Raw genomic sequence first — 15,170 nt, forward strand, 5'->3', positions numbered from 1 at the left:
CTTGTTATGGGTTAGCATCCACATATCAGAGAGAACATTAGACCTTTGGTTTTGGGAATTGGTTTATTTCACTTAGCATAATAGTCTCCAGATCCATCCATTTACCAGCAAATATCCATAATTTCATTCTTCATTATGGCCGAGTAGTATTCCATTGTGTACATGTGCCACATTTTCTTTATCCATTTATCTGTCAAAGGACATCTAGGTTGGTTCCATAGCTTAGCTATTGTGAATTGAGCTGCAATGAACACTGATGTGACTGTATCCCTGTAGTATGATGATTTTAATTCCTTTGAATATATACTGAGGAGTCGTATAACTGGGTCAAATGATGATTCCAATTCTAGTTTTTTGAGGAATCTCCATACTGCTTTCCAGAGTGGTTGCACTAATATTCAGTCCCACCAGTAATCTATGTATACCCTTTTCTCTGCATCCTTACCAACATTTATTGTTACCTGTATTCCTTTTTATTTTTTTTTAAGCAAGCTTGCTGTTAATTTCAATTAGCATACTTTTTGCAAAAACACAGTTGCTACACTGGTATGTTTTCCCAATAAAGTCAAATAAGTTATATCCTTTGCTCCAAATAGCAAGTTCTCTTCCCAGTATGGCCCACTCACTCATGAACATTTGTTTACTGCATCACTTGTATTCTTGATAATTGCCATTCTGATTGGAGTGAAATAAAAATCTCAGCATAGTTTTAATTTGCATTTCTCTAATCACTAGAAATACAAATGGTCAACAAATATATGAAAAATGTTTAACATCTCAAGCAAGTAGAGTTTTATTATGTAGATGTGTATAACTTAAAGGTCATACCCCCAAATCCAAACCATGTGAACCCTTCTGTAATCCATAATAGGGACTCTCCTCAGAAGTATAATTCTGAATTGACTTAAATTAGACTACTTACCAAAAGCCCTGATGAGAGAAGTCAGTTCAAGAAACATGGGCATGCTTTCCATTCACTCCTCTAGAGAGTGTGATTCCATCCTAAGGATTGATACCAAAGAGCCACATGTCTTGACTACTTCAGAGTTGTTTTGGCTTCTCTGAGCCAAGGGTGAAGAATCCATTTTCTTGGGAAATGTTTGGGAAGAATCCATTCAAGGACTGACCATATGAGAAGCACTCCATGTGAAACCATGTTTAAGATAGTATCCATTGTTATCCAGCACCCTATGTGTTAGGATAAAAACACTAAAATTTATGTAGACATTAGAATTTAATACCAGGAAAAACCTATTTGGTATGTTATTTTGTCAGAGCACAAATTTTATTACTATAGTTTTCTCTTTACCTTGATTGCTAAGAAGCTTACAGCTAAACTTTAACCTAATGAAAATAGCTACAAGAGCCTAGATGGTTGCTATTTTTGACATAAGTGAGAGTATTTAGAAAAGGGCCTGACATGATTGCACATGTCTTTAGGTCAGGTACCACAAGATGCTACTTAGAATTATGGATTAGGTTTCACTTATACTTGCACCGTTAGGAACGTATTATCAAACATATTATTTCTCCTGACTAGTGCATTTTATGTGCCCTTCACCAACATCATTATCACAAGGTACATGACATGACCATCATGAAGTTTTTATTTTTAGAATTTTTCATTGTGGGAAATTCAGACAGCTCTGTTAACTTCTATGTTCCCATTCCCAAGTCCCAGCAGTGTTGTTTGTACTCATGTCAGTCTCATTTCATCCATATTCCCTCCCTGTACCCATTGCTCCCAGGCATTGCATCCTGTCATCTGAAAATTGTGATTGTTTTAAGAAGCCACTAGAAGGGATTTTGGAGAGGCCTACAAGTAATATTGACAATAAGGAAAACTAAATCCAGGATGGTTAGAAAGTAAATACTAAGTATCACAAAAGGAAAAGAGTCAAAACTTAATTAAAGGCCAGAGAGGAAGACAACACTGTAACTAGTGTTGTAAAAAAGGCCACCTCTCTTTACCTCTTTGAAGCAAAGATGTAGTGATGTCTGTGAACATTACTAGTCATGCCTTGGGTTGCAGACTCTTTGAAGTCTTTGTGTATTGGCCATTACTTTGTCACCCTTTAACCTTTGCACAGAGATTTCAGCAAGTGCTTTTTCATGAATTAGCTGTGACATGCATATCAAAAATATTGTCTTTATTTGTAGCATTTTTCAAGTTCTTAGGTTACTTGTGGGTATGTGTGTGATATGTGATTTATTTATGTCTCTCTGATCTTAGCAGGAAGTCTTGTTTTCAAAATCATGACATCTAATTAATTTGGATAAATATGCATTATCCAGATGTGCATTAATTTCTCTGTCTGTAGTTGGAATAATTCAACTAGGAAATAATTGCTTCGGAAGGCTTGTCTGTCTGTACTTTCTTACTTAGAAATTTAAAAATAAAGAGATTTTTAACCCCTGTGTATGTGTGCGTGTGTGTGTGTGCGTGTGTGTGTGTGTGTGTGTGTGTGTGTGTGTGTGTTACTACCCCTGTGCTTGTTAAATTTGAAGGAAGGCACTCAGCACTAAGAGGAGGTTGCTACTTAGGAAGAAAAATCAGCTACAGCACATGACTCCCTCCTCTTCCTCCCCAAAGCAGTATTTATTATTTTGGTGAATTTACTGGGTTGGGATCCAAGTCTTTATTTTTATGTTTTATAGACTCAGAAATATGGTATGTTTAGCATACCAAAGAAAGTCCATCTCACAGGGATAATTTTGTATTATCTCAACTCATGATGTATGGTAGCATAATGACAGTTCAGTCATTTAAAAGATAAATATAGCCTCCATTCAACTGGACAGCACATATTGACTTAAGCTATACATTCTCTCCCTTTATGCCACACTGTATGGGCCGGTCAGTTACTGTCTGATGTATTTGAATACTTAAAGGCTTCCATCTGAAACAGCCTGCTGTGTCTACCTTCCCAAAAGGGATGGCAGTTACCCAATGTGACATAGCCAACAGGGCACTGTCAGGGGCCTTTTCCAACCCCTGCCTGTGCCCCCAGTATTGGTTTCACTTTGACTGAAGGGCTACTCCATTCAGATTAAATGACACATTTTTCCCCTTGCTCTGCAATTAATATTGTCTATCCATCTGCCCTTTGAAAGGCATTTTTTTTTTTCCTGTCTGGGTACTTGATCTACCCCTTTGCAAGTTCTGAGAAACACTCACTCTGGCTCTTGTACCAGCAATTTATGATTTCGACTGAAATGATAGTATGGATTACTTTTCAGATTTATATTTAATTTTACCATTGCTGATTATTTTGGCCAAATGATCACTCCTCCAAAATCACGTCACTGCTATGGTTCAGTATTATAGGTTTCCTCCTTCCCTCCACCCAATTCCTAATTGAATGATCTTCTTATTGCTTTTACCCCAAAGCCTGTGTCTATTTGAGCTATTTTTAAAAACCATATTCTTCTTTTGTTGCTTCTTTCCCCCAGTGGGATTATCCTTATTTTCTGATCATGTTTAATGTTTATCTCCCTGTTATCCACCGTGCATCACATTTATCATGCACCCAAATGAGTCATGTGGTGCTGGGCTCATTTGCTGTACCTTCAGTGGCTTCTGGTCATGTAGCTTCTTGGTGTCACTTCCTTGGCATTTCTCCTTTTTGATATTAATTTATGCTTGGTCTTTAAGCCAGTGCCAGCCATTCATGTCCACAGTCGATGTGATGAGAGTGTTCTTGGTAAGACCTTGCATAGCATTTGGAGCTGTGGAAGTTTCCAGCTGGGATTCAGTTTAAGCTTCAGGCATTTTCTAGAGATTAAAAAACTGTCATGGAAATAATGAGCAGTTTTTAAAAAAGACATCTTAATCCTCTTCAAAACACCCTAGTTAGCCTTCCAGTCAGACCTTTGGAGCATTTTGTGTGGGATTCTCCTGCATTTCAGCAAACCTCTTTCATTATTTTTTATAATCTTGTTAACCCAGCAACCAAATGATCCAAATTTATTATCTGTGACCCTGTAAAACTGAACTGTTGTGATACTCTGGTGTGTGTGTGTGTATGTGGGTGCACACATGCACAGATATGTTTTAGTGGAGGCGCAGAAAGAGAAAGTCATTCCTCTTTCTGTGTGGCCGTGAGGAAACTCAGGTACTGTCCTTCCCAGGCAGCATCTCATCAAACCCTCTTAATAACTTAAAAGGCAAGCACTCTTTTCATCCCTATTTTATAAATGAGGAAAATAAGAGTTGCTGAAGTCACACGGCCAGGAATTAATCACTTTGAGTCCTAGCTCTTCAACCCCCACTTCTTCTATGACTTTTTCCCTTTATTTTCCACCTCCATAGATGTCCCCTATATAAATTCAAGCAACCCCTTCCTCTCGGATGAGGAGAAACACACAAACATACTTCATTTCAGTGTAACTTTGGCCATTTTAGTTTAGACAAGTTTGCACAGTTCTGTAGATGGACATCACAAACCAAGAATCTTCAATGATTTAAAAAATAATTTAATAATTAATTTAAAAAATAATAATTTTAAAAAGACCTATTCATCTTTAAAATGTGATATATACACACGAAAGGATGTTAATCTGCCATAAAAGGTTGAAATTCTGTTATTTGCAATAACATGGTTGGAACGGGGGTGGAGTGGGGGGACACTCTATTATGTACAATAAGCCAGACCAAGAGAGACAAACACCACATGTTCTCACTCATTTGCAGAAACTAAAAAAGTTGATCACATAGAAGTGGAGAGTAAAACAGAGATCACTAGAGGCCAGGAGGTAGGGGGAGGACAGTGAGAGGGTGGATAATGGGCACTGACACATGGTGGTGTTGAAGTTCTAAGGTTATTGGACACAATAGAGCAAGTTTAGTCTACAACAGTCACACATTTCAAAATAACTAGAGGAAGGGAGTTTGAAGATTCCCAACAGAAAGGACTGTTAATATTTGAGGAGATGGAAATGCTGATTACCTCAATTTGGTCACTGTACATTATATACATGTATTAAATTATAATACTGTGCCCCATAAATAAGTACAAATATTATGTCAATTTAAAAAAATTTTAAAGACTTCTACCACCAAAACCTCCTTCCTTACATAAAGCTAACTTCCCTTTAGCCTGTTTCTCCCCTGTCCACCCTAAATCTGGTCTATGCAATTTGTTTCTTCTCAACACTTGGCTCTTCTTCTAACTAATGTAAGGTCCCATAATAGTCATCATCTTCTCAGGGCCTCCTCTTCTTTCTGCTTCCTAGAAAGAAGAGTCTTATTTCCATGTCCAAGATCATCGCCCTGGGAATATAATCATGGTCATAACCTTACCACTGATCCCTCCCGTGAGCTCATGTTTCCTTACCTCCAGCCAACAGAAGATCCTATTATTTACTATCTTCTGTGCTCCAAACACATGTTCTGCCTTCTTTTTTAAAAGAATATTTGATAGTCAGACTGTTTTCTGTCTCAAGCAGTTCCAAACTTGTGTGTAAAGTTCATATTTGTCCCAGTTAATCACAGATGGGAAGAAAGTAGAAATTATCTTACAGCACCTCTCATAGGTTTGTCAGGCCTTGTCAAGAGAATCTGTATGAGTAAATGTTGCTGCTGCTGTAGTTCTGTTGTTACTGGAGGTGCCCTGTACATCCCTCTTGTAATTAATGGTTTGCCTAAGTACAGTTAAAAAACTCCTGCTCACTGCTGTGTGATCAATTGACAGTTGAACTTCATTCCAGGCAAAAATTTGACATATGAGCTCCATACCACCCCAGAACAGACTGGTGCATTCAAAGTGATGCCGTCTGATCAGCTGTTAGTGCACCAGGCATAATAGAAGCAATAAAAATATAAATGAATCAGATTACCCAGCATTACATCAAAGAGTTAAGCAGTCCATTCATGTTATGTCACAACTTGTGATATAAGAAGCAGTTGTACAGACTACATGTCCTAGGGGATCTGCTCTGGAAGGCAACTGGGAAAATTTGTTGCAGACCACAACAGATGGTTGGGACATCATGTGATAAGTTTGAAGAAAACTTAATTTGAGAAAAATCCAAATTTGAGAAACTGAGTAGAATTAACATGCTAATACTCTATTCGGAGTAATAAAGGTGCTGACTTCCTACTATAAATATGCATGCTTTAATTCACCTCAGTGGACTCTGTGTTCCAAGTGGCCATTGTACACATTTTCTGATTCAGATATGAAGCAGTGTTTATTTTTTTCTTACTGATATTTTCATTTTTTCATACTTTGTAGTAACCATCTTTCAGCTACAATTCTGAATGTAAGAAATAAACTCAGATTCTTAAAATGAGAAAGAGTATCTATGATGTGGTTATAAAGGTTGGTTAGACCTACCTGTGTAATAACCAGAAATCATACCACCTTTTTGATTGCACCACTGACTTAACCCCTTTTGGCCTCATTAGCCATTTTTTGTTTATTTTTTCGTTTTTTGTTTTGCTTTGTTTTTACCTTTCATCTGACCTTAAGAGCAGACTGGCAGATGGATTGATTTCATTTTTCCCAATCTGCACACATTTTTAAAAACACGATGGCCAGATCACCCCTACGAGAAAGATTTTAAGAGTTTGATAATGGACTCTCTTTAAATTATTATGAAAGATGTAACTTGTAGTCCCTTTCTGAGGTCCACGAAAGATATATAAATAAAGGAAGGAAAAGATGCAATCATGTCTATGTCTCAGAACTGAGCTAAATCTATTACCAGTTGTACCTGATTGGCTCTTTGGGGAATTCTTCCAAGAAAGCTCATTGCAGCTCAGAGAAAGCATAGCATACTCTGAATCTCTAGAATCACTGACAGGACCTCCACAGAATGTTGTAAAAACTAAAGAAAAACTGGAAGAACTGACAGTGACCCAAAACCAAACCACCAACCAACCAAAGAAAGCAACTACATGTACCCTATTTTGGCATCTGTGTAACATGATAATGAGAGTGAAAAGGTGACTAAGTAACCCAAAGACAGGTAAAGAAGAATAGCAAAAAGCCTGCTTAAGTGAGTGTCTAAATCTGCTGCAGTTCCCCTAAATACACGTTATTTTATTTTAGCTTACTTTTATTTGTTATTTTTCATTAGAATCTATTTTGATAAATATATTGAATCTATTTTGATACAAATATATAAGCTTGGAATATATCTTATTCTAATTAGGATCCCAGTCTTGGGGTGTATTTGATGTGGAGACTCACTGTGTTATATTCATATATGTACATAGGAAAGTTATGTCATATTCATTCCAATATATTTACTATTCTTATTCTCCCTCCCTTCCCTTCATACCCTTGTCTAATCCAACTTCTATTCTTCCTTCCCCCGACTCCTTGTTGCATGTTAGCATCCACATTTCAGAGAGAACTTTAGATCTTTGGTTTTGGGGGATTGGCTGATTTCACTTAGCATGATAGTCTCCATCATTTACATGATAGATCCATCATTTACTGGTAAATGTCATAAAGTCATTCTTCTTTATGGCTGAGTAATTTTCCATTGTGTATGTATACCACAATTTCTTTATCCATTCATCTGTTGAAGGGTATCTAGGTTGGTTCCATAGCATAGCTATTGTGAATTGTGCTGCTATGAACATTGATGAATACACATGATTTTAAACTGCACTGGTATTCTAATAACATGACCTGATTGCTGCAATAACATGAGTTCAGACTTCTGAAGTTGCCTTAATTTCAAAAGCAGACCATCTGTCAGTCAGCTTTCCTGGCCGGTGATCTCCCCTTGCTTCTTCAGATGCTTGTACAGTGCTGAGGTTGTTGCTGACAGTACCAGAAGCTTCATGGTAAGCCTCTCGTAAGATACCAGAGTTGCCCTAAGGGCTTTGGAGGAAAAATTACCCATACTCAGCCTCCACAGTGTCATTCATCAACTCTCCAACAGACTCTATAGACAGGTTCAAGAGCAATTAGTGAAACAGTCTCTGATGGAAAGGCAACTTATAATGGAGCTAAATATTAAGGACCAGTGTGTGAACTACCATGAGCCAATTAATTACAACAAATTTATTGACAATGCTGTGTTAGAGATTTTGAGAGACAACAAAAAGATAATATATACGATCTTTGCCCTGAAGGAATGGGAAAATTGGGTCAATTTTACAAAATCACAAGTAGCATTATATTATGGAAAGGAGACAGAGTGCACTCTGACAGACTGACCCAGTTTCAAATTCAGAGCTATATGCTGCATATAATCTCCTTTTGCAACACACAAACACACACACACACACACACACACACACACACATGAAATGAGAATAATAATATCATCTACTCTCAAAGTTGTGGGATTAGGATGATTGATTTGTGATAGAATGAAAGTAATTTTTGTGTGATGAAAAGTATTTTTTAAATTCACCTTCTATAGTTCTAAAGCAGGCTAGTTCAGCTTTTATTGGGTGATTCGGGATGGGAATGAAAAGTGTGAAAGTAAAATTGCTTTGTGAAGGAAAGGGGAGAACTAAAGACTTTGTACAGGGGATTGAGAAGGAGAGTGGATGATCCCAGAAGCAGAAATCCCTGGATGGGGAAAGTGTACAGAGAGAGAAGCAGCAGCCAGTAGGGGAAAGCTAAAAAATAGTTGCTTAATGGTAATTTTAAATGGATTTTTTGCTATTGTGTATTCATTTCCTCCATTTTCCAGCACAATCTTAAGTAATGTTTTTTAGAGTTGAATTTTTTGTTGGGGTATGCAACCAAGTTTTGAATTCTGCTTTGAAGTGAAATGGGAAGGATCAAGTTTGCTATAGGAAGTCAGTCTTATCTGTTATGTAGATAAAATGCTTAGCTATTAATATGCTTAGCTAATAACAGTAAATGTTATGCAACTTACTGTTAATAGTTGTTCAAAAGGAAGCAATCAGTATGGGCTGAAGTAACAAAAAAAGGCATTTGGAAAAAGTAGGACTTATGTTTATCTTAAAAAACAACAGAACTTTAAAAAGAAAGAGGGTGGAGAGCATTCCAGATGAAAACTTTGCATGAGCGAAGATGTCTAACTAAGTGCATATAGTGCTTCCAGGGAATTCTGAAGACAGCCTTTAAGTTGTAGCAGAGGATGTTCCTTAAGAAGTGTTAAGCTGAGTGCATAGCACATGCCAATAATCCCAGGGGCTCGGGAGACTGAGGAAGGAGGATCACGAGTTCGAAGGCAGCTTCAGCAATTTATCAAGGCCATACGCAACTTAGTGAGACCTTGTCTTTAAGTAAAATATAAAATAGAGCTGGGGATGTGGCTTAGTGATTAAACACCCCTGAGTTCAATTTCTGGTACCAAAGGAAAAAAAAAAGAATAAAAATAAGAAGTATTAAAATTGTGTCTGGATAAGTTAGAATCGCCCTGAAAAGGATTTTGAAAGTCAGACAAAGAGATTCTGCTTGAGATAGTAAGCAGGCAGAACCTGCAGGAAGTTTTTTGAGAAGGAACATCTAGTCATGGAGATTTTGTTTTAAAAAAGTAATCAGATTGCGATAATGACTTGGACTAGAAAAGAGAAGAAACTAAAAATAAAACAAAGCAAAACACTGCACAACAAGGAAAAGAGTATGAAAGACTAAATAATGAAAGCCGAGTTGAAATGGCAACCTGGGGAAGAAGGTGTGTGCAGGGATTCTCATGAAAATAGAAGACAGACCAGGAGAGTAGAGGAACGGGACCAGGTAGAGGGAGGAGGGAAGGAAACGGGGAGGTACTGAGGCTCGACACTGACCAAAGCATATTATTATGCAGTGTGCACATATGAATATGTAACAAAAGACTCCATTGTTACATATAGTTATAATGCACCAATAAAAATATGAAGAAAAAAATGAAATAGCAACCCAGAAAGAAGTGGTGTTATAAATAGGAAGAGGACAGGTGACCAGGACACTAACTAAGTAGACAAAACTGAGACTGAGAATTTGAACTTTCAGAAAGATGTTTGAACATGAGAGTCATGAAGATGAGTTGAATGTAGCTGGAGCAAAGGTGAAAAGTTAGGGTAGTTTAATGCTAATAAAGTCATGGTTTGCATAATAAAGTACACTCATCTAGCCCCCTGAAATTTTAATAAGTTCATGGAAGAATTGAGAGTAGGCAGAAAAGGAACAAATTGCCCAGGGAGAGTTAAGACATAGAGGTTACAGAAATCAAGCAAGGAAAGGATCCAAGAAACACATTCAAACTTCCCTAACTTAATAAATAGCACCACTGCTAAGGAAGAAATCAATATGGGCTGAAGTAGCAAAAAAAGGCACTTGGAAAAAGTGGAACTTATGTTTATCTTAAAAAATGGACAGAACTTTAAGAAAGAAAGAGGAGGGAGGGCATTCCAGATGAAGCCTTTGCATGAGCAAAGATGTCGAACTAAGAGTGTATATAGTGCTTCCAGGGGATTCTGAAGACAGCCTTTAAGTTGTAGCAGAGGATGTTCCAGACCTGGGAATCATGCTGAATCTCTCTCCTCCTTTCTCTCCCTGCATTCAACCTACAGCCAGTCTTGTGAATCCACCTTTACACATGGAACCATACCCCTGCCTCTGCATCTACCGCCCTGGCCAACTCACCAATGTCTCTTACTAAGGACACAATGACAGGCCTACATGTGATCTGTTTTGTCCACCACAAACTTAAAAATCTGAGTATTGTATCTGAAGTACGAATTATATGATGCCAGTCTCCTGCTCTGAATCCTCCAATGGCTTCTCATTCTTAGAACGGAATTTTGTTTCCTTACTGTAGCTCCCAAAGCCCTAGAAGACTGACCAGATGACTTGACCCTGGTGTCTTTTGTGACCTCACCTCCACTACTCATTCCTTCTCTAGACTACACCTTGGCTTCTAATACCCTAAGAAATATCAAATAAATAAAAGCTAAAAATACCATATGATATCAGGTCATTTAAGTTCTATAGACACAGTGAGTAATGTGAGCCTAAGTCTTTTCCTTTGTCATTACTACTCCCTGCACTCCACGAACCACACCATCCCCACCACCACTACCAATACCACACAGGTCTTTTCACGACTTGCTTTGTAACCTTTTATTGTGTATGTTGTCAGTTACTGACCTAGACAGTGGGAATCCAGTAGGGGAAAGAAAAACAGACAATACTCTCTGTATTCAGGGTGCTTCTGTCCTGGTGGGAGGATCAGACAAGAGACAAGATGAGTAAATAAAGTATTTTGCATGGTAGATAAAAGGAAATGCTAAGGAGGAATATGAAGCAAAGAAAGGAACAGGATATGCTGGATGTGGTGAATATTGCCATTTTAGGCACAGTGATCGAGGATGGAATCCATCAAGGAGATGCTGGAGGAAAGACTAGATAAAAAGCTACGGGATAAACGATTCATAGCACACAAAGTCAGAGACCTGGAGAAAGGTGTGTGACTGTGGCTGGCTTGTTAGTGGGAGAGCGGGGTGCAGGGTGAAAACAGAGCACCACTGGCAGGAACCTTTGTTATTCCCTCCCACCTACATTATTTTTCTTCAGCAAGTTCACATTACCTGATGTTATATTTGTCTTTTTATTTATTTAATGTCTTTCTCCCTCATTAGAAAATAAGTTCCACAAAGGCAGGACTTTGAATTCTTTACCATGACAGTGTCTGACACACGCTAGGAACTCAATTTTATCAACAGATTAATGAGTGAAGGGGAGGGGCCTGGGACATAATGCTAACTGTGGAAAAGTGCAAGCAGAAAGGATTGTTGGATCTGGCGGAAAGACACGTCCTGGTCTGGTGGTCTTGAGGAGTCCCTGACAATAATGTGTACTTGGGGTGGGGAGAGAAGGGCAAAGCAGTCGAAGGAAAGAAGACAGATAAAGTGACATCCAGTTTCTAAAGTTTCCTTATCAGCAGTTAAATGAGATAGGTGTTACACAGCTGCCTGAGGTGTGTTTTTGTTCCGTCTTCTTCCTGATTTATTTATCTTCTTAAATAGATCTTTTACAAAATGGAAAATGTGGCATTATTCTGATCCATTGAGTCCCTTGGAGGACTGACAAATCCCACCCTGCTCGTTGTTTCTGAAGGGTCCTAGATCTCACATTAAGACTTAACTATAATCTCATTTACTACGTGAGAGGTGTTATCTCTTGCATGATTTAGGTAAAAATCTTAGGAAAGAGATATCCCCAAATTGCAGAGTGTGAACCACAGCTAAACCTAAGCAACTGAAGAACACTCCTCTAATGAAATCAATTAATTTATGTGAAAGAACTCTGTAGATAAGATAAAAATATACAAATAATGGCTTTTCAAAGATAGCCACATGCCTTGTCTAACCTTGAAAGCATTCTGCTCCACAACACTACAACCACTCTGTAATAAAAGCAGCATCTTATGAAATCAGATATTTAAGTGTTGAGAGTAAATACTGTAGGCAGTGAATTTATCAAAAGAATGTTTTAGACATTTCTGTGCTTTCAATCTAAAGAATAAAGACAGAAAAAAAAAAAAAAAAAAAAAAAAAGCAAAAGAAATGTCTCCTGCAGTAGAGATGGTAAACCTTTGCATGCATGCCATCTTTGGGGTGGGGATAGATATCATCCTTAATGGAAGCAGCCCTAGCAAGGTAGAGTTCAACTGAGAGAAGTCAACAATTGAATGCAAAAATAATTAATTTCATAAAGTAACACTGCCAACCATTACTGCTGGAAGTAGTAATTTTGTTAAAATCTTGGATACCTGCATCTTGTTCAAGTTCATCAGAAGAAAAAGTCACCAAAGAAAGTTAACACATTGTGAATAAGATCATCATGGGTTATAACAATGTGTGATTATAACTAAAAGCACTAAATAGCTCTTCTCATAAACTTTTCTTGTGGCTGCTATTAACTGTTGTAGAAAATACTATATATATATTGCTTTAAACTGATAAAATATTTAGTCCAAACTTGGAAACACTTATGTAGATTTCAGCTCCTCAGAAGAAAACTTTAAATTTCATGTTACATCAGAAAGAAGTAAGACATACATTTTAAAGTCACTTTCAATATTTTTGCAAAATTAGCCTTTAAAAATATGCATTTTGATTACCTCCTGGAGCATGCACTTATTTGCATTGTAAGTGTAAAAGTATGGACAACAGTAACTTAAAAGCAGTTTTATTTTTTTTCCCCTGCCTGGGAGGCTTTTCTTTCTGTTTGGGTGAAATAGAAAATGGCAATGACAGGCAGCCACATAGTAACTTCGTTGCTAGGATACCTGTGTGCCCATTTAACCTGCTTCCTGACAGAGCAGTTTCCAGAGTGCTGTGTACAAATACGTCTTTGTTTCCTGGGACAGGAGAAAAGGGTAGGTTGGCATCTTCTCCATACCATGTTTGTTTAGCAGGTTAGAGGGGCTTTAAAGGTAAAGGATACCTATATAATGAATAAACTTCAAATAAAAAACCTGAAGCTCCACACTTTACACCAGGTGGCAGAGGTGGGAGACATCTTGTGTTTCAGTGTGTATTCAGGAGTCTTCGGATCAAGAAACCGACAGGAGTTCTTGACTTTCTCCTTTTTTTAAAAAAATTGACTGTTTTTCTACTTTCTAACAGATTTACAGAACACAGAAGGGAGCATTCTGGGTCTCTTCCCCTGAAGGGCATATGAATTTTCTCTCTATCTTAATCTTATCTGTCTGTCTGTCTGTTGCTCTCCCTGTTTCTGTCTCATCTAAAGAACTGAAGTATTGTTCATTTGTTTTATGCGAGCCTTGAAAAATGACTTTTACAGCATGCCCAAAGTGATGCAGATGTGACTTATGAGTGGCATGTCCTACATTCCAGCTGTGCCCCACCCACCCCCACCCTTTCTCCACCCAACTCCCCACATCACACATGCACATCCCCTCACTCAAGGTCCCCCAGACCCTCAGGATCCTGAACGCAGCACATTAAGACTTTTAGGCAACTTCCCAGAGATTCCATCAGAAGATGAGAGCATTCCCCAGCATGCCAGGTGAGCTGCCCTTCATGCTTGGGGTCCCCACCTCCTCAAAGTTTTCCTTGCCCTGGTGTTGAGCTCCTACACTATGGTCTCCCTGGAAGCTACTAGGGGTGTGACGAGCCTTCTCAGAATGACAAGAGGCTTTATGGTTTTCTTGGTGAATCAAATACTAGATTTATTTGTTGGAGACATAGTTACATTCATATAAAAATAACAATTTGTAAATTCATTTTGCAAGTTTCAGTAGAAACATGAAAATCCTTTTAAAGAAATGGTAACAGTAATGCGGTCATCCTGGCAGGCAGTATTTTTTCCAGCACATGTACTGTTCTCTCCTGGGCTGTGGTAGCAGTGTGATCCCTTTTCTCTGACTTGGGCACTGCTCTTCAAGGTATTTTCTCAACCCTGTAATATGTCCTATTTTTTTTGTTGTTGTTGTTCAGTTTTAAATACAAGCTTGTCTTTCAGGTTTTAGATAAAAGCAGCACTGAAGTTTCGTTGAAACAAGAACAAAAGGAAGTTCCTCTCAAAAACGAAGGTAAAAATAAACCATTTTACAGAGATCAGCTATAATATTTGAACCATTTTCCATAGGGTTTCTGTGACAGTCTGAGATATAATCAGAAGTTTGTCAACAATTTGGATTTTAAAAAACTAAATTTGTTGTTCCATCCAGAACTAGAAGGAGGAGTGGAGAAAAGATCAGCTGCTAATCTCACCTGCTTGGGTGGGATAGTGACACCTGCTGGCTGAGAACAGTGTCTCCCAAACTGCCACACTGCCTGAAATGCCATAGACTTATGCCACTCTCCACACTGAATTTTATTTACAATTTTGCCAAGGATTGATTACCAGGTCTATAATTTTCAGAATCTGCTTTGAAAATTGTAATGGAATTCCTTATTTTAATCATTTAGCCCCTTTCCTGATTTTCATGATTCCTCTGAAATCCATAAGAGTATTTCAATACATATATTTATTCTTTCATTTCTGTGGGGTATATATGCTTCAGGTAAGACTTGAACTTATTTAAAGCATAAACTTGCCCTCATGATATTCAAGCCAAATTTAATTTATACCACTCTCTGTCATTGGGCCCAGGCAACACGTGCATTATTTTCGTCTGCATTGTCTTTATTCTGAAATAAGCTTGAAATCCCTTCTTAGTCTGTTGAGTGAGTCTCAGCTTGTTTGGCTTCCTCCTTCCGGGCCTTTTTGTGCTGATCC

The 15,170-nt window shown here is 38.0% G+C and overlaps 1 protein-coding gene across 1 annotated transcript in view; it reads left to right on the top strand.

Moving 5' to 3' along the window:
• The window catches only part of Morc1 (MORC family CW-type zinc finger 1), a 146,302-nt gene that overhangs the window by 104,613 nt on the left and 26,519 nt on the right, over window positions 1-15,170 (top strand). Inside the window, 1 exon segment of the mRNA XM_047565496.1 lies at window positions 14,412-14,481. Coding sequence (XP_047421452.1) covers window positions 14,412-14,481 — 70 coding nt within the window.

The sequence above is a fragment of the Sciurus carolinensis genome, chromosome 9, assembly GCF_902686445.1.
Source record: "Sciurus carolinensis chromosome 9, mSciCar1.2, whole genome shotgun sequence".
Classification (NCBI taxonomy): domain Eukaryota; kingdom Metazoa; phylum Chordata; class Mammalia; order Rodentia; family Sciuridae; genus Sciurus; species Sciurus carolinensis.